General features: G+C 54.3%; 2 protein-coding genes across 4 annotated transcripts; both read right to left on the reverse strand.

Annotated features, from left to right (window-relative positions):
• Positions 1 to 408: 408 nt before the first annotated feature.
• APOA5 (apolipoprotein A5) lies at positions 409 to 7657 on the reverse strand. Of its 2 annotated transcripts, XM_005299824.4 has the most exons (6): positions 7403 to 7657; positions 6105 to 6322; positions 5692 to 5807; positions 4388 to 4463; positions 3565 to 3676; positions 409 to 2675 (listed from the first exon to the last, which is right to left on the reverse strand). In XM_005299824.4, exons 4-6 carry the CDS (start codon positions 4434 to 4436, stop codon positions 1739 to 1741), a joined length of 1098 nt encoding a protein of 365 aa, XP_005299881.2. In that variant the 5' UTR covers positions 4437 to 4463; positions 5692 to 5807; positions 6105 to 6322; positions 7403 to 7657; the 3' UTR covers positions 409 to 1738. The 2 variants fall into 2 exon arrangements, with proteins under 2 accessions (XP_005299881.2, XP_065425147.1); XM_065569075.1 differs by lacking the exon at positions 7403 to 7657 and having other exon boundaries at positions 4388 to 4656; positions 6105 to 6245.
• Positions 7658 to 11496: 3839 nt separating this feature from the next.
• Positions 11497 to 15979, reverse strand: APOA4 (apolipoprotein A4). Of its 2 annotated transcripts, none has more exons than XM_065569076.1 (4): positions 15795 to 15979; positions 13755 to 13849; positions 13319 to 13445; positions 11497 to 12741 (listed from the first exon to the last, which is right to left on the reverse strand). In XM_065569076.1, the coding sequence occupies exons 2-4, from the start codon at positions 13801 to 13803 to the stop codon at positions 11814 to 11816; spliced, it is 1104 nt and encodes a 367-aa protein (XP_065425148.1). In that variant the 5' UTR covers positions 13804 to 13849; positions 15795 to 15979; the 3' UTR covers positions 11497 to 11813. The 2 variants fall into 2 exon arrangements, with proteins under 2 accessions (XP_065425148.1, XP_005299800.2); XM_005299743.5 differs by lacking the exon at positions 15795 to 15979 and adding an exon at positions 14306 to 14500.
• Positions 15980 to 17384: the final 1405 nt, after the last annotated feature.

Here is a 17384-nt window from a genome sequence, read left to right on the forward strand (position 1 = left end):
GAGATAAATTCATGGAGAATAGGTCCATCAATGGCCCATCAGGGACACAACCCCATGCTCCAGGTGTCCGTAAATCTTTGACTGCCAGAAGCCGGGACTGGACACCTGGAGATGGCTCATCAGTAAATTGCCCTGTTCTGTTCATTCCATCTGAACCATCTGGTACTGGCTACTGTCAGAATACAGGAGACTGGGCTAGATGGACCAATATGGCCATTCTTATGTTCTTGTGTTATACTGAACGCCCAGATGCTGAGCTGGGTTTTGAAACCCAGCTATATGAGCACAAAGTTGTGGAGCGAGACAAAGCAATGTGGCTCCTACATAGACTTTAAAAGTCGACACATTGTGATAATGTATTTATTGTGCAATTTCAACAGAAAAAAAAAGGAAAAACCAACTCCAAAGAAATCTAACAACATGTAACTTTATTGAAGCAGATTTGACAGTTAAATTGCAGGGGAAGAAACCATAAAACTGGTATAGCAAATGGCATATCAATACAGTTGTGGCTGTGGCTTACAACATCCAAACACCTGAATTCCCATCGACTGTTCCATAAAAAATGCTGTGATTATAGAGAGGGATATTTTATATATACACAGAATGTGCAAGGAAAGTGTTAACCCTGCAGAGTAACCTAAGTAGGGTGCAGTACACTAGCAGCATGTACTATTCACTCTAGTAACACAGAGAAGATTGTTAAAGTCCAGAAGTCCAGCTTCAAGAGTTTAAAAATAATTCAACATTTCAACTCTGTATTAATCCAAAGACATACAGTATGGACCAGATGCTGGACCTTTTACTCCCATTGACTAGTACTTACTCACCTGAGTAGTCTCACTGAAGTCAATGTGAGTAAGGTTTATAAAACTGGGCCATATATATATAGTGTATGCTATAGGTCAGAGGTTCTCAAACGGTGGGTCGGGGCCAAAGCTGGTGTTAGATTTGCTGGGGACTAGGGCCAAGCCAAAGCCAAAGCCCAAGCCCCACCACCCAGGGCTGAAGCCCAAACCCAAGCCCCAAGGGGAAGGGGGACTAAGGTTACATGCCTCCTGCCCAGGGCAGAAGTCCTTGGGCTTCAGCTTTGCTCCCCACACCCCCAGCCCGGGGTGGTGCGCTCAGGCTTCCGTCCCCCCCTCCTGGGGTTGTGTAGTAATTTTTGTTGTCAGAAGGCGGGGGGGGGGGTCATGGTGCACTGAAGTTTGAGAATCACTGCTATAGGTAATTACAGGTATGGTACTTATTCCCTCTTTCCTGCTGCTGAGATAAGCACTCTGCCCATTTGGCTTTCAAAAGACCACAGCAATGCTAGTTTGTGGAATTATTTTAGTAAAATGACATGATTCAATACGGAGTCACAAAATTGTATCCTTCTGACAGAAGGTGACTTTGTGGCTTTATCTTTCTAAGAGAGAGCAGGTTGCCGTGTTTTTTCAGCCGCAGGGGCCTGCCGGGCAGTGAGGGAGGGGCTGGCTGAACGACCGTCAGATTTGAGAACTCTGGACTAGCACTGCAGCTAGACAAAAGAGCTGTACTTATGTGGCACGAGAAGCCATGTTGATGGCATGTTATAGTTGTCCAAGTCATGGCCACAAGTGTCCTTAGCCAACAGTGCAGTAGAGTAGGACATGACCTCTTGACAGTTTTTCTTTTCCACTGGCATGGTTTAAGCATGCGCACGAGCACACACACACACTCACGCACACCCCTCTCTATACACAGGTACAGGATTTCATTGTAAATCGCTGCTTTTCTCATTTAAACTCTGGGAAATATCCTTCCACAGAGAGTCAAGCCGGACATGCAAATCCTCCAGAGGTGCTGAGCTGTCCTGAAACTCCTCTGAGTATGAGGACAGTGGAGACAGTTTGAACTTAATTTCTTCTGTCTCCCGGTCAATGGTTCTGGTGAAGTCGTCTATCTGGAGGAACGTGTCCCTTCTGAACTCCTCAATTCTCTGCTGCACTTCCTGAGCCAGCCCCTCCATGTAGGGGTCCACAGCCCAGGGAGGGTCTACAGTAGGGCCAGCAATGGGCTCCCGGAGGCCACTGGGGTAAAGGCGCAGCTGCTCCTTGAGGTGGTTCAGATTCCTCTGGATCTTCTGGTGGAGATCCCTGGCATTCTGGGTCAGCTTCTCAGAGAGCTCCTGGATGTACTGGTTGAGTTTTTCCGGGCTGACTTTGGTGTGTGGGATGACGTTTCTATGGAGCTCTTCCACGTTGCGGTGGATCTCCGTCACCAGTCTGGCAGCGTACGGATGGAAGACCTCCTTCACTTGGTCAGTATGAAAGGCTATTTTATTGGCATACTGAGACACAAACCTCTGAACCTCATCTACGCCTTCCAGAAACTGGGCCTTCACGTCTCGAGTGGGGGTGAGGTGCTGCTGGAGCTCCCTAGCTTTCAGCATGACCTGATCCAGGAGCTCTTGGGTGAATGGGGTCAGCTGGAAGCGAAGCACTTCCAGGTTCTTGCTGATTTTTTGGTGCACCTCATCCACATAAGGAGACAGTTTCACCCTCAGGCCTTCCAGCTCCTTCCTGATGAGCCTTCGCAGGCTGTCGGAGTCTTGGTAGAACCGGGGCTGAAGTCCTCTGTTGAGTGGGGCCAGTTTCTCAAGAAGATTTCCCATGTAGTTAACTCCTTCTTGGATACTTTCTTTCACTTTTCTGTAAGAAACAACAGACACATACTTCTAACTGCCTGAGCTCTGATTCCTCGTCCTAGCCCTTTTGTTACTTTACTAGCAATAGTGACTGTACAGTTGGGCGCTGCATTAAGAAAGGGGGCTCTCAAAGATGTATAAAGTACTAACTTTTCACCCCTTGACACCTGGGCCTTGGGTCTCATCTTAGAGTAGTCCCTTGTGGACGTTGCCCATAGAACAAAAACTACATGGCAGAATTCGTCATGAGTCTAAGCTCAGGAGAGGCAAGCAGGTAGTGGGATAGATTAGGAAAGAGGTGCATTGGCAGAGCTGGAATGAGGGTCATGAATGGAATAGCAGGGAGGGGATGCAGGTCAGGAATGAGGGGCATTGGCAGAGCTGAGTTGGGGTATCACAACTGCAATAGAGCCCTCAGAGAGCTGGTTGCATAGCACTTGCCTATGTTGTTGCTGGTCTAACCAATATTACCAGTTACGCCAGTCTCACTGTCCTGTCTCAGCAGAGAGCCCTGGCCTGCGGTCCTTGCTCCCAGTCTTGGCTGCTGGGCCAGAGCTCATGTTCGCCAAGCTGCAGGAATCATTTTTGGGTTTCCACTGGGCTTTTCTTTGTTGTATTTCAGTTATTATTGAGTAGGGCCAGCTGGGGGATCTCCAGCCACATAGGGGATGGATAGTATTGACTCAACAGATTTTGGAAATGCCAAGATGCCTATATATATATGAAGGTTTTAGGGGCACTATGCCTCTCTAAAAATCAATCAATAAACCAATCAGCCTGGAAGCAGTTGGAAGGCAAAGTGCAAGAACCAGATGTTCTTTGGCCTCTGACAGGGCAATGGGCTTCAGGGTACTGCCTACAAATTCTTTAACCCCAGAGAACGAGGTACTCACTTGATCTCTTGGTCCAGCTTCATGCTTTGGGTATGTGCCATACTGTCCTTGTCATGAGTGAGCTGGCTGAGGTAATCCCAGAACCCATTCCTCGCCCGTTCAGCCTGAGCAGCTGCATGGGTGGAACAAGAGCATTTAACAGAGTGACCCTGGGAGAGCCTTGGTGGCAAAGCATGAGGTTGGTAGCAGGGAGGTGGCATGGGGGAGCTCTGTGAAGGGAAGACCTGGTGTTGGGAGCTGCTCTTAAACTGATGGAGTTCACAGTCTGTAAATCCTTGAGACAGCATTTTATCCCTGGGATGCTCAGGAGGCTTCTCTACACTGACAAGTCCCAGGGGCGCCCCCTCCCCAAAGTAATAAAGGCCCTGATTTCCAGAGCTGCAGATCCCATTAACTTCAGTGGGCGTTCTGGGTGCCAGGCCCAGCATAACCCGAAGGATTCGTCAGGGGGGCTGCCTCACATGACACAACGGAAGTGGAGGCCAGTGACACATGTTGGGTCCAGATGCCTGAGACTCCCGTGACAGGGTCAGAGCTACCCGGCCTTGGGGTACAGCGATAGCATCAAAGGAGCAATACATGGGGGACCTGTCACTGGGTCATCTTACTGTGACACCTTTCTTGTCTGGGGCGAGATGGGTCAACGGACTTGTCATCTCCTGTTCCAAAATACTATCTCACTAAGCTGCATCCTCTTGTAAGCAGCCAGTGCCCCCTGCCACGCAGCTGAATCCCCAGCACTGCCCCGACCAAGGACTTTCAACTGTCATGTCTAGAGCCGGGAAATGAGTCCCTGCATGTTGTTATAGAGAAGATCACCAACCTGAGACGGTGGCCAGGAGCAAAGCCAGAAGTGCAGCTTTGTGAGACATGGTCAGTCTGGTCACTGGGCTGGGACTCTGCGGAGAGAAACCAACCAGAAAGCAGTTCGTGGAGTTCCTGCCATGACCCAGGCTTTGCCTTCACTTTATCGGCTCATGGGGTGGGGGCCAGGTTCATTTTCCAATGACTGGATCTTCTTTCTGGGTTGTTGCTTTTTGCAATGACTCTCTTTCGATTCAAACACATTTCAGGTGGGGATTTAAATTGAAGCTGGATGGCACAAAGTCCAGATGGTGAATGTAAAATACAGCCAGAGGCCAGATTCTGATAGCCTCCCATTGAGTAGCACCTTACCGCTTCATTGATTTCATTTCAGTGGGGCCACTCAAGGTGTAAGGTATTCTCAATGTGAGTAAGGGTATCAAGAACTGGCCCCCTTGGTCAGCAAGATAAACTGCCTCTGAGTGGGAGCAAACCATGGACACAACCTATGGTTCCTGGTCCATGACTAGGGCTTCCTAGGCACTATCATAATACAAATAAATAAATCATAATACAAGTTCAGTGGTCCTTGTAAGGAGAGCAGAGGTGACCTCAATTTGCACACATGCATGGTAATCACCCCTTTGTGTCAATATCACCGTTGGTTTGAAATTAGTTATTCCAAATGATCAGAGAGCTCAGCTCTGCACTGGGCACTGTTTTCAAGAAGATAACTCAGAACAACCTCAGGGGAAACCATTTTAACAGATCCGTCCACTGACGTCAAGGAAAACTCTATAGCCCTGATACAGGTTCATTTCCAAACTTCTCACGGTGCTCTAAGGTGAGACCGCCCCCACACCTCACAGCTTTATGCCCTTGTGGAAATCCATACAAGAGCACTATACCCTACTAAAGCATCTTTCATCCAAGGCTTTCAAAGAGCTTTGCAGTCTAAGTAATCCAGCATCACAGGCCACTGCAGCACACAGTAGATCAGCATTGTTATCCCATTTTATAGCTGGTGAAACTAGGGCTGATAGAGATGTGACCTAGAGTGTGTCAGTGAAAGAGTTGGGTCTAGAATTCAGGAGTCCTTCCAGTTCCCTGCTCTAACCACTAAACCATATTCCCCCCGATGCAGAAATGGAACCCAGGAAACATGACTCCCCGTGTCCCTATGCACTAGGTAACATTTCAAGAGGTGAGAATAGAACCCAGGAGTCCTGACTCACAGCTTTCTGCTCTAACTTCTACACAACATTCCCTGGAAAATGCCTTGAGCTGCTGCAGAAGTAACGAATTGTATCACCTGCACCTTACCTAGCTGCTGTTCACCTGCTGTCCTCTGTGAGTTGGACCCTGGATCACGCTGCTCACTTTATATATGGAGCAGTATTAGGCAGAAGTGCTCAGGTGACAAGAGGTCCCATACGCATCTGCATGTAAATACAACGTGGAGGTTCAAAGACATTCTCAGAGCATGACGTGAGTACCAGTCATCTGACTGGCTCTCACAGATCACTCACCACCCTCGCCCCACCCATCTACCAGTTCAGTTCCAGCTACCCCAGCCAACCACCTCTCTCCCCAGTGGCTTACAAACAAAGTTAACCCTTTGCATGCTGCAGAAATGTATGTGCCAGACATCCTCCTAAGCATCCACTGGGCTAGCAAGTTAGAAAATACCAGAGCTCCAGGGTATCCAGGAACAATAGCCAATCACAGGTCCTCACCTTTCTCTTCTTGATGGATAAGATGGTATATTACCAGTGATAAGAGAGGCCTTGCTGGTCGCGCTGCCCAGGTCTCTGGATTCGGGTGAAGCTGGATTCGGGGCTGACCTTTGTATCCCAGTCTCATACACCAAGACAAACAGCACTATCTGTTTGCCTGGCTTGATAGTTCTGCCACTGGGTTCCACAGCTGCGCAACCAAGTGTGAGCTGCCAATCCTGTGGAAAAGGCAAGAGGTTATTTGCCCTGAAGGGGGTAGAATCCAAGAGGGAAAAGCAGGGGCTGTTAACCCTTTGGAAACTGGCAACCTACAGCTGCACATCCTCTTAAGGGAGTTTGGATTACTAGTGTTTTATTATCATGGTAGCGTCTGGAGGCCCCAATTAAGATCAGTCCCTATTGTGCCGGGTGCTGTACAAACACATAGTGAGAGTCTGTCACTGCCCTGAAGAACTTACAGACGGACAAAGGGTGGGGGAAAGGAAGGGCTATTGTCCCTACTTTACAGCTGGGGAGTCTCTGACAGAAAGGAACTGAACCTAGATCTCCTGAGTCCCAGTCCAGGGCTGTAGCCACAGTACCCATCTTTCCACCGGAAGCTTTTCTTTGCAGGAACCATCTCTCTGTATCTGTCTGCACACTGCCCAGCACAAGGGACCCTGATCCCAGCTGGAGCCTGGTGAATAGAACTATGAAATATAATAATTAATAGCAAAAGGGGGAAAAGATTTGGGAAAATGGTGCCTTTTTGTCCTGAGCCATTTCATAACCCAGACAGCTCATCTTTTGCCCAGTTTCAGCAAAATGGCTATTTGTCCATCCAGAACACCCAACATGTAACTTTTTGGCATGTTTTATTCATGTATTTTAACCGGTGAAACAATTTCAAATTTTGTAAACAACATTTTAAAAAGCATATTTGTCACTGAAAAACCAGCCATGCTGAGTGAAAGTGGGGCCAGTTTAAAGTGAAAAGCCGCGTTTGAGAGCGTTTTCCAAAACCGAGCCATTTTCAAACATTCGGAACAAATTGTGGGCTCCAGGCGCCTTTGACTGGCATTTCAGATTCTCCACCCAGAGCTTCTCCTGAGGACGGCAGGCGAGGAAATGGCCAGCACCCGGAAGGGTCAGTTCATACCCGTCACACTGTTTGACAGCCCCCTGTGTCTGTGCTGATGCAGAAGCAGTGACCAGCAGCACACTGAACACAGCAGGCGAGGCAGGTAGGAGACAACACGAGACATCTCCAAGACATCTCCAGCACACAGGTGATCCATGGAGGTGTACGAGGATCCTACCTGAGCTTCGCTCATACAACCAGATGCAGAGCCCTGGGGCTCTGTGCAGCCTAGACTTTGCAGGTGCTTCGATCTCCAAGCTGACTTCTAGACCGTGCACTGCTACTAAGATCTATACGTTATCTATACGCTTCCACTGGGCTCAGGTTGCTACAGCAAACCAAAGCAACGGAACAGCTGGTGAACTCTGGTCTGGGCACACTGGTGTGTTAGTGCAGGGCTGCTCACAAGCACTGGGCTGCTGGCACTGCATTTGAAATAGGAAAACAAAGCTTGGAAATATTTGTTTTGAGGGAAATGAATCAAACTCTGTAAACAGTGACGGGAGTAAACTCCTCAGACCCTGTCTCTCCACCTCCGATTTGCTTATTCCGAGAACTGATCTGCAAACCTTTACCTCATTTAGCTTTTGTATCACATTAATACCTAAGGCCTTTCTGGGAAACAGGCAGACAGGGTACTTCATGTTTTCAGCCTCTTTCCCAGTGAGGATGTGTTATCTGCATGCAGATTAGAGGAGGTGACAATCCACGTATTTGGCAAAGTCCAGCCTGAGGCAAGGGTGAAGTTCCAGGCAGTCACTGACCCTCCTCTGACACCAAAGTTCACCTCTCTCCCCTGAGCCATGCAAACAGGAGCGGCTCACAGGGCGCAGGGCTCTGCTGCACCCCCATTTTCCTCTCCACCTGATCCCGAAGTCACTCTCCAGCCTGGACAGGTAGCTGGGGGGCTGCTCCTGCGTGATGCCTATTATAATTCCCTCTAATTGGGCACCTTCCAGCCCCTGGAGGAACTTGGCCCTAGTCCATCAATTTCTGCCATTATTATTATTCCATTTAAAACATTTTTCATGTGAATGTAGCACTGGGGCGAGGTGGCCTGGGGATCTAGGTCCTCTCCGCATCTCCGGGACAGGAGCAGCCCTGGTAAAGCTCCCCAGCGGTAACAGAGTGCCTCACACTGACCTCCTTAGGGCTGTGAGAGGCGTTCAGTCTCCAGGACCCGTTCAGCCCCTCGCCTCACTCCTGAGACTGCCCACAAGGGGGCCAATTAGTGCCGAGAATGAGGCTGGTGTTTTGGGGGACATGCAGAACCGGCCACTGGGAACTGGAACGAGGCCACCAAAGAGCCATGAGCTGGGGACAACTTTCTGCCTCTCCCTGCCGGAGCCGAAAAGCTGCTAAGAGAGGAAAGATGTGTATTGTGTATTGATGCAGGACTGAAGAACCCAGAGATCCCACCTGAGACCAGGGCCCCACAGTGCTGGGCATTGCACAGAGCTCACAGCCCAGGTCTCATGAGCCATTCCCACAGGCCTTTCCCAGCTTCTTCAGTCATGTGAGTGGGCTCGTCTCTCTCTGCCCTCGTTCCCCAGCCCTGCTGCCCTGCTCCACCCCCTCTCCGACGGCTCCACATGCACCCTGCTCCTCAGGAAATCGATTCTGATGCTGAGTTAACTTGGGTTTCTGACGGGTGAAGGTGGCTGGTGTGGGCACTAATGATCAGGGCAGCCCAGCCAGGAGCAGGACATGGAAAGTAGCAGGTATCTAAACCACATAACTGGTCTGTAGTGTTACAGTAGTGACCGAGACCCCATTCTGCCAGGCGCTGTACAAACACAGAGCAGGAGCTTGCTGGGGCCCCTGCATCACTCTTTCCCTCTGCAGCGAGGTGTCTCTTGGGGTCTCCCATGCAAATACAGAGCCAGCCTAACACTGCTTAGTTTGTGAGAGCAGCCTGGCGGCAGGTCACAACAGCAGATTCGGTGTCACTTTGGGGAGTGAGTTGTGCACGCAGCAGAAATCCAACCATTATTTCCGAGGGGACGTGGGTTACAGTGACTCGTCTTCACAACTGCCTGAGCTAGCTTGCTGCTGCCAATGCAAGCCCTCTCCTTGCCACCTTAATCCCAGTTAATCCCCTTAATCCCAGTTTGACCCTCCTCATGGAATGCTAATAGGTAGGCCCAGCTTCCTAGGGGCCGTTGGGCAATGGGAATGCCTAGTGGGAGCTAGATAACCCACTATCGCTCTAGATGCTCTTTGCCTAGCATAGCACTCGCCTGGACTTTAGCAGGGCTGTCCTTAGAGAGACGAGGGGCAGTCTGGGCTAAAGCCAGTGCAATGCCGGAAAGCTTCCCCTTGCAGGAATGTGGATGATGAAGATGATGATCAAGGCCCAAGGAAGCCCTCCACCCACAGGTGTCAGATTAGCACCCCAGACAAAATCAGTGCAGCTGTAAAATAAAACGGACCCGCTTCAGCAGCTTCCTTCCTGGGGTGTCTGAAAGAGACAAAGCCCTGCTCCTCATTCGTTGCGGACAGTGCAGCGTAAGAAGTTCAGTGCACACTCACACACGCATACGCATTCACACACACACAGAGAACAACAAAACAACAGCACTGGGCTGACCTACCCAGCGTTATGAAGGCATCTCCTCATTTGGGGACTGTTCAGAGGCTGGGAATGTGGCTATATGGTTTGGATTCAGAGCACCGCATTGAAGGGCTTCCGTTGCTACATCACCAACACACTGGAGTGTCGGCAATCCACCCCTCTAGATTACAGCTTCACAGCGAGCACGGGGTGGTAGGCACCCAAAATGGTTTTCATGCATTGGCCATTGAGAGGCCTCGTTGAAACAAAGAGGTGGGTGGGTCTCCAGCCCCTTGCTGCAGGACAGGCATCCCCATCACTCACAGCACTAACTAGCTCCTCGTTAGCAGCCTCAGCCAAGGGGATGAATGCACCGTGGAGCCTGCAGTCCCTTCTCCCCCCGGGAGAGGGAGCCCTTGGGCCAGGGCTGTGACAGTGTGGGGAAAAGCTGTCCCTGTTCCGTGGGTAGAGACCCTTGGGTGGTCAATCCAGCGTGATGTTCACTTTGAACCAGACACTAATAATTCCAGCCCTGGGGTTTTGCTCCCAGGCCAGGCTGAGCTACTGCCGGCCCCATGAAGAGCAGGGCCAAGGTGGAGTGATTGCTGTCAGAGCACACAGCTGGCAGACAGTCACAGCTGCATATCAATATGGCTCAGATGTTAACAAACACCACCGCTGTCTGTAGCTAGCAGCCCTTCATGTGTCCCCAAACCACACTCCCTCAGCTGGGGGTGTTCCATGGTCCCTCAGACCAGGTCCTCAGGTGATGCAAAGCACCATACCTGCATTGACCTCAAAGGAGCTGCACCGATTTACCCCAGTGCAGGGTTTGGCTCCTTGTCTGTAGATGAATGACACACTATTAGAATAGGAAGTGGAGCCCGGGAAAACCAGAGTGCCCTGTTCCCAGGGCAGCAAGTGTCTTAGCCTGGCAGAAGAGGACCCCTGGGAAACCCCGTCCAATCCTGGGACACAGGATCTGCTGCTCAGAGAAGTGGAGTGGGGCAGAGTGGGGGGTGCACGAGAGCTCACAGCTGGCTGGTGGCTGCCAGGGCTCAGGAGGCGATTGTAAGGGGGTCATTCTCAGGCGGGCAAGCCAGGGAATGTTAATTCCCAGGGTTGGTCTGTTTATCAATCCAAATTAAAAGTGTTTCCCCTTGGATTTAAACCTCCCTCTGCAGTGTCTGTACCCCAGACACTGCAACAAGTGTTCTCCAACTAGCTCAATGCGTGGACCACAACCTAACAGAGACACTGTCTTGTGGACACCTCCCCTCCCTGCTTCCATCACCCAGCCCCATGCCCCACACTATTCATGACCATGCAGACCACCTTGCTTGGAGCAGGTCCCTTTCCATCCCCCACTGCCCAGACCCTGCTTCCCTCCCATTGGCAATCACCCGAGTGTATCCACAGGACATCCCAGCACAGGGCTTTCAACTGGTGAGAAGAAAGAAAGAAAGAAAAACCAGACAATCTTTTTCCCTCTCCCCTCATCCAGCCTAGTTTATCCCCTGGTTTCCTGTTCAGACTCACTGGAGTGTACTGGGCTCATTAATTTAACAAATTAGGCACTTTCTCACGCCACTAGAACTGGGAAGGGACAGCACCCCCCACCCCATGCACCCAAGGAAGAACCTAGGGCCTCTGCAGAACCAGTAATAGCAGACTGCGTCTCGTATGGGTCAGGCTAAGAGAGAGACAGAGTCGCCATGTGCATTGCTGTGTTGCGGTTTTATTTCAGCAGATACAGTAGGTGCAATTTTGGAGTGAGAGCAAGTGCAGGAAAGTCGGTAGCAGCACAGACAGTCGTCCCGCATGTGCAGGTCTCCTGGCAGTCACAGCTCCGGGTCCCTTTCCCGTGCTGTGGCATGAGCTGCGGAAGACCAGCGAGCCCTTGAGCCTGTCCTGGGGCTGGTTCCAGTGCTCTTCGCCCCGAGCTCTGAGGTAGACAGCGGCTTGCCTTGTGCAGTGGAGGGGAGGGTGAGCAGGTGGTGATAGGAAGCGAAGCCGAGCCCTCTTAGGAATCCCCTTAGTTTTCGATCTGCTTGATGGTGCTGAAGAAGGAGGCGACCTTGTCCCGCACGTCCTTCTCCAGGAAGCTGAGATGATCCTCCACTTCCCCAGCGTAGGGGCCCAACTTCTGCCTCATCTCCTCCACCTTCTGCACCAGCTGCTTGTTGAAGGCCTCCCCGTAGGGGCCCACGGTTTGGCGGAACTCCTCAATCTTCTGTTCCATCTGCCCGCTCAGGCCCTCCACGTAGGGGCCCAGGGACTGGCGCAGGCCCTCGGCATCCGTGCGCAGCTTCTCCTTCAGCTCCTCGGCATAAGGGTTCAGCTTCAGGCGCAGCTCGTCCGCGCTCTCCGAAAGCTTGGCCCGCAGGTCCTCTGCACCCTTCTTCATCTGGAAGGACAGGCCCTCGAGCTGGCGATTGAGCTTGTCCTGCACGTCCTGGGCGTAGGGGGCCAGTTGCTTGCGCAGCTCCTCCACGTTCTGGTCTATCTTGACTTGGAGCGCGTCGGCCAAGGGCGCCAGCTTCTCTTTCATGTCCGCCACGTTTTTGTCAATCTGTTGCTGGAGCTGCTCAGCATAGGGGGCCAGGGATGCCTGGAGGCCGTCCACGTTCTCCTGCAGCTTGTCCCGCAGCTCTTGGGCGTAGGGGGCCAGCTGCCGGCGCAGCAAATCCGCATTCTGGTTGACCTGGCCACGCAGCTCCTCGGCATACGGGCTCAGCTTCAGCTGCAGCTCCTGGACGTTCTTGCTGATCTGCTGGTGCACTTCGTCGGCGTAAGGGGACAGCTTGACGCGCAGGTCCTCCAGCTCCTGCCGGATCTGCTCCTTCAGCTTCTCCGAGTCCTGGCTCAGCTTGGCGTGCAGCTCGGTGGCGAAGGGGATCAGCTTCTTCTGCAGGTCCCCCGCATAGGAGTTGACATTCTGGAGGTTGTCCTGGAAGAGGGTGCTGGGGGAGAAGGGGAAGGGAAGCTCAGGACCTGGAGTGTCTTTCATTGATTCACTGCCCACTCAAGCACCGTCCCCTACCCTGTACCCTTGCAACTACATCTAGCGGCATTTCCGGGTACCCATCTCTGTGCGCTCACCCTTGTCGGAGCAGCCCTTGGCTGCAGACCTGCCTGTCGGTGCCTCTAGGGAACCCCACCTCTCCCAGCTCCCCTGCTCCTGACCTGGGGGGGGGCACGTTTCCCTGCAAGCCTGTTGTCCCCACTGTTTTGCATGAGAGTGGGTCCCTCCCGCTTAGTGGGGCAGTGGGTCTGGCAGGCCATACGCCCTTGTTACATCAGGCAACCGGCTTCTCTTTCATTGCTGCTTTTGCTCTGGTGTGACTGTTTATTCTGGTTGGATCTCCTAAAACCAGTGCAGAGAAGCAGGTACCAGCGCTTTATTCTCTCCACCCGTGCCAGCCCCCGGAACCTGCTCAGGTCTCATCCCTCCCACGGGCTCCAACACACCCCTCCCTACGGATCGCGGCCTCACCCGCCCACCCATGGAGCCAGGGGCCTGCTCTCAGGTGCACTCACTTGAGCTGCTTGCTGATTTCAGATTGCTGGATCTGCTCCATCGTCTCCTTGGCATTGCCGGTCAGCTGGGTGAAGTAATTCCAGACCACATCGGCCACCTGCCGGGCACTGACATCTGCATGGGCCCCTATGGAGAAACGAGCACCAGCGCTCAGCGCCATGTGCAGCCAGCCCTATGCCTGCCCCACCCCTCTCCTATTCCCAGGGGTTTTCTTTCCATCCAGCCTCGCAGAGCATCCTACATAGCCCTGAGGCCACATCTCCAGGTGAGGCCCTCCTCACTCCCTGGAGCCGACCCCGGCAAGACAGGAGCAAAGAGTCCAGTTGGCCACGGCTCTGCGGAGCAGGATGCTGGGACGGGGACAGGAGGCAGCCCGAGAGGGCCCCCAGCCCCGAGGGCTGCACCCGCCCAGCAGGAGAGGCTGCTCTCCCTTACCTGTGATGGCGAGAAGTGCCAGAGCGAGGGTGACAGCCTTCAGAGACATCCTGCGCTGTTTGGGTTCAGGGACCAGCCAGGCAAAATGAGCCACTCTGCAGAGAGAACAAAATGCGTCAGTCTCCCCGTGCGCACTGACCCTGCTCTTCCCGCAGCGCCCCCCCCCCCATGCTGAGCCCCTCGCTGTCACAGGGCAGGCTGGGACAAACGAGGTCAGCTTGGGATTCCTCCCCCTCCTCTGTCCCCCCCGTCAAAGCACCCCATCTTCCTGCCAGGCTGAGCTCCCCGCAGGGACCCCGCAGCTCAGCCATTGACCTGGAAACGGCTGCGGTTCCCAGTGCCCATCTCACCCACCCACTGACTCCTCGGGACAGACCCGTAGCCCCTGCCCGTCTCCTGGCTGCACCCCTTGTAGGATGCCCCTGCAGCCGTTCCCCAGCGAGACACTGTGCAGTGACCACTGCCCAGCAGGGCCTGCGGTCTCAGGCTCCTGCCACAGCTCCCTGCCCCAGGGGTTAGCTGTCTGCTGCTCCCCCTTCCAGCCAGCTGACCTATGCTGCTGCCTCTCCGCGGCTGCCTGCCGGTTGTGCCCTGCTGGCCTGTATTTATACCGCAGCCAGCAGCCCCCGCCGGCTTCCACGCAGGCTGGTGACACAGTCCCCAGGGCTTGGACTTTAGTAAGGACCCAACGTGGAAGCTCCTGACGTGTGCACGGGTGTGTCGTTATCTGCTGGGACGCGATGCTGGAGATGGGGGGGGGGAGCACTGCAGGGAACCAGGTGTAACTCACGGCAGCCAACAGGCGTGGACATGGGAGAGGGAGAGCAGAGCTGGACTCAGCCCAGGCCATTTGCTGGGCTCGTGTCTGGGACTTTCCACTGAGGCGGCCCAAGGGGGATCCCGTTTCCCTCCCCCTGCTCAGCAGCTAGGGAGAGGTGTTGTTAGTCAGCCCAGCACAGCAGGTGGCTCTGCAGAGCGGGGAGGGGGCTGCCCGGGGAGGGGGCTCTGGGATAGCGATTTTTATTTCGCAGGGTCAGGCCCAAGAATGAAGCACATTTTGCCCAGCCAGGCACAGAGGCCAGGCCGAGTCCCGGGCTGCATGTCTTCCCAGCCGATACAGGAGGGGAACTCTCCGCTAGCAGGACAATCACTGGCAGCCTCTGCTGAGAATATGCTCCCAGAAAGAGCCCGCCTGCCCCCTGACCCCCCGGCCATCAGTCTCCAGCACTGCTTGCAGATGCGCCTGCAACAAATCGCTGTGAAGCTGAGACATCTGTAATCCTGCTTGCAGGGGTGGATGTGAAGCTGCTGTGGTGGTAAGAACCGGGGTGGAGGCATGCAGAACACTCAGGCTCTACCGCCACTGGCTCTGGAGCAAGGCTCATCACCCGGCTCAGTGCCTCAGTTTCCCCTTCTTGTATCATGGGCAAAGTACATTTAACGTCAGTTCCACCCTTTGGTCCTCACTGCCCCCTCCCCAGCCAGCTTCGCTGCCCGCATGGAGCCCAGCTCCCAGGTGCACCGGAGTCCCTGTCCGTACTGATGCCCTGACGGACCCACCCCACACAGGCTCCGGACGGCTTAGCAAAGGGCCCAGTTCTTATACATCCGTCCCGTGATTTTGAGAAGAAAAGTCTCTGCGCTGAGCCGCCCCCCGGCCGTCTGGGGCATCAGAGCCCAGGGGCCACGGGGCCAGAGCCGCAGCTGATGTGAAGCAGTGCAGTGACTCTACTGGATTTGCCCTGATCGCCACCCGCTGGGGATCCAACCCATTGTTTGTCATTCCAAGTCACCCCCACACACACGGTGTGTGTGTGTGTGTGGGGGGTGCGTGTGTGTGTGTGTGGGGGGGTGCATGTGTGTGAAGGGACATGCATGACGACATGTCATGCAAAAAGATGTCACTGTGACCAAGCCCCTAAACTCAGTGTGGGTCCTTCTCCCCCCACCCCATGGGCCATTTCTTCAGGCACTGCCTAGCAGGCCTGGCCGCTCCCCATGCTGCAGGTGGCCAGGTGATGGGCTGCTGCCCCAGCTCACCTGGATCAAGGGTCCCAGCTGAGGAGGGAGGAACCAGTTCCAAGAAGGCTAAAGAAACGTCAGCAGCCCAGGCCTGATTCTCCAGCTGCGCAGCAGGGCGGACGCTCGGGTCAGGTACGGGGAGCTAGGGACAGCGCGTGCGCCCAGCCAGCCCTCAAGCGCGGAACGCCTCTGCCCCTAGAGCTGCAGACAAGCACGCGGTGTGTGTACAGGGGAAGGGGCGTGTAATGGCTTTGGGAACACTGGGGCCAATGCGACTTGCTGTATATCCTGTGGGAGGAGGGAGCAAGCCCAGGGTTTCCGTATGAGGCGCTGGCATTGGACAGGCCTTGGCAGACGCAGGCCCAGCCCCACTCAAACCCCACAGCATGCTTAGTGCCAGTGTGTGAGAAGGCTGGGGGCAGGGGGCGGATCAGGGGCACAACAGGAGCCCAGCACAAAAATAAACTGATTTTGGAACCCTCCCACCCCCAGGCCCAGGCAGCCCAGGCCCCAGCTCGCACGGTGTCCAGCTGGCAGGGGCCGAGGGGCACATGGCAGAGGAAGCCGTCAGCGCCCAGTAAAGACTAATTGCCCAGGAGTCTCCCACAGGAGGGGGAAATGTGTCCCAGTCCCAGCGGACGCTGGGCTGCGTGAGGTCGGGGAGCCCTAGGAAGCGTTAGCACAGTGGCCAGCAGTGCAGGTGCTGCTTGTCGAGCATTTCCTTTAGCTTTGCCTCAGCAAGGGCCTGGCCACGAGCTGTGTCCCCAGTGCTCACTGACCTACCCGGCAGGAGCCGTGCTCAGCACACTGCAGGATGAGGCCCAAGATGCTTTGCCCCAGGCAGCAGGCACAGTGCCCTGCTCGCCACGGGTCAGTGACAGGTGCAGAGCAAATCTAGCCTGGCCCAACCCTGCAGCTGTGTCCAGGGCAGGGCGGGTTTGGTTACGGGCAAAGTGGCTATTTGGTTTTCCTGCCCAGCGCAGGGTCAGTCTCCCAGCAGGGATGGAGGGAGGCGACTGCTCCGCATGGCCATGCTCCACTGCTCTGCTGGCTTTGGGCAGGGCTGGATTGAGCAACATGGTCTGTGGGTGTTTGCTAACCAGACGCTGGTGTCAAAGTCCTGGCTTCCAGCGTGGTACTGCCAAGGCTGGACAGGAGGCAAAGTCTGAGTGCACATTGGATGCACCAAAGCTCGGCTCCGCTCCACTCCCGCCTCTCGGACTCAGTGACTTAATGAGGGCAGAGGGCCTAGGTGTGTGCTGTGTGACGGAGCCGGAGCAAGGCACAGCAGAGGTGACCTGCGCACACTGCTACCGCGTGGCCCTGCTCAGACACCAGTCCTGATTTGCAGAAAGCACCGTCTGGCCAATCGCATGGGTCCCAGACAGCTCTGCCAATGCATCTCACCCTTCACCCACAGCATTCCCAGCTCCGCCAGCCTTCCCTGGCTCGGAGCTGCTCAGCGCTGAGACATGGCTTGGAACGGGCCCTTGCCCCCACGAGGCATATCCCCCACCTGACATCATAGTCCTCGCTTGGTGACATCACAGTCGGTTCCATGGCGGCCGCTTATGATGTCACAGGGCGCGGTTCAGCCCTGAGGAGGGG

The sequence above is a fragment of the Chrysemys picta genome, chromosome 16 (genome assembly GCF_011386835.1).
Source record: "Chrysemys picta bellii isolate R12L10 chromosome 16, ASM1138683v2, whole genome shotgun sequence".
NCBI classification, from domain to species: Eukaryota; Metazoa; Chordata; order Testudines; family Emydidae; genus Chrysemys; species Chrysemys picta.

Bases quoted from the DNA above. Each gene is read 5' to 3' on its own strand.
- APOA5 (XM_005299824.4), bottom strand. From the start codon at position 4,436: ATGTCTCACAAAGCTGCACTTCTGGCTTTGCTCCTGGCCACCGTCTCA. The intron at 3,677-4,387 runs GTTGGTGATCTT...CCACCCATGCAG, and splicing joins GCTCCTGGCCACCGTCTCAG to CTGCTCAGGCTGAACGGGCG. The intron at 2,676-3,564 runs GTGAGTACCTCG...TGTTTCTTACAG, and splicing joins AAGCTGGACCAAGAGATCAA to AAAAGTGAAAGAAAGTATCC.
- APOA4 (XM_065569076.1), bottom strand. From the start codon at position 13,803: ATGTCTCTGAAGGCTGTCACCCTCGCTCTGGCACTTCTCGCCATCACA. The intron at 13,446-13,754 runs GTAAGGGAGAGC...GTTTCTCCATAG, and splicing joins GGCACTTCTCGCCATCACAG to GGGCCCATGCAGATGTCAGT. The intron at 12,742-13,318 runs GTGAGTGCACCT...CTTCTCCCCCAG, and splicing joins GAAATCAGCAAGCAGCTCAA to CACCCTCTTCCAGGACAACC.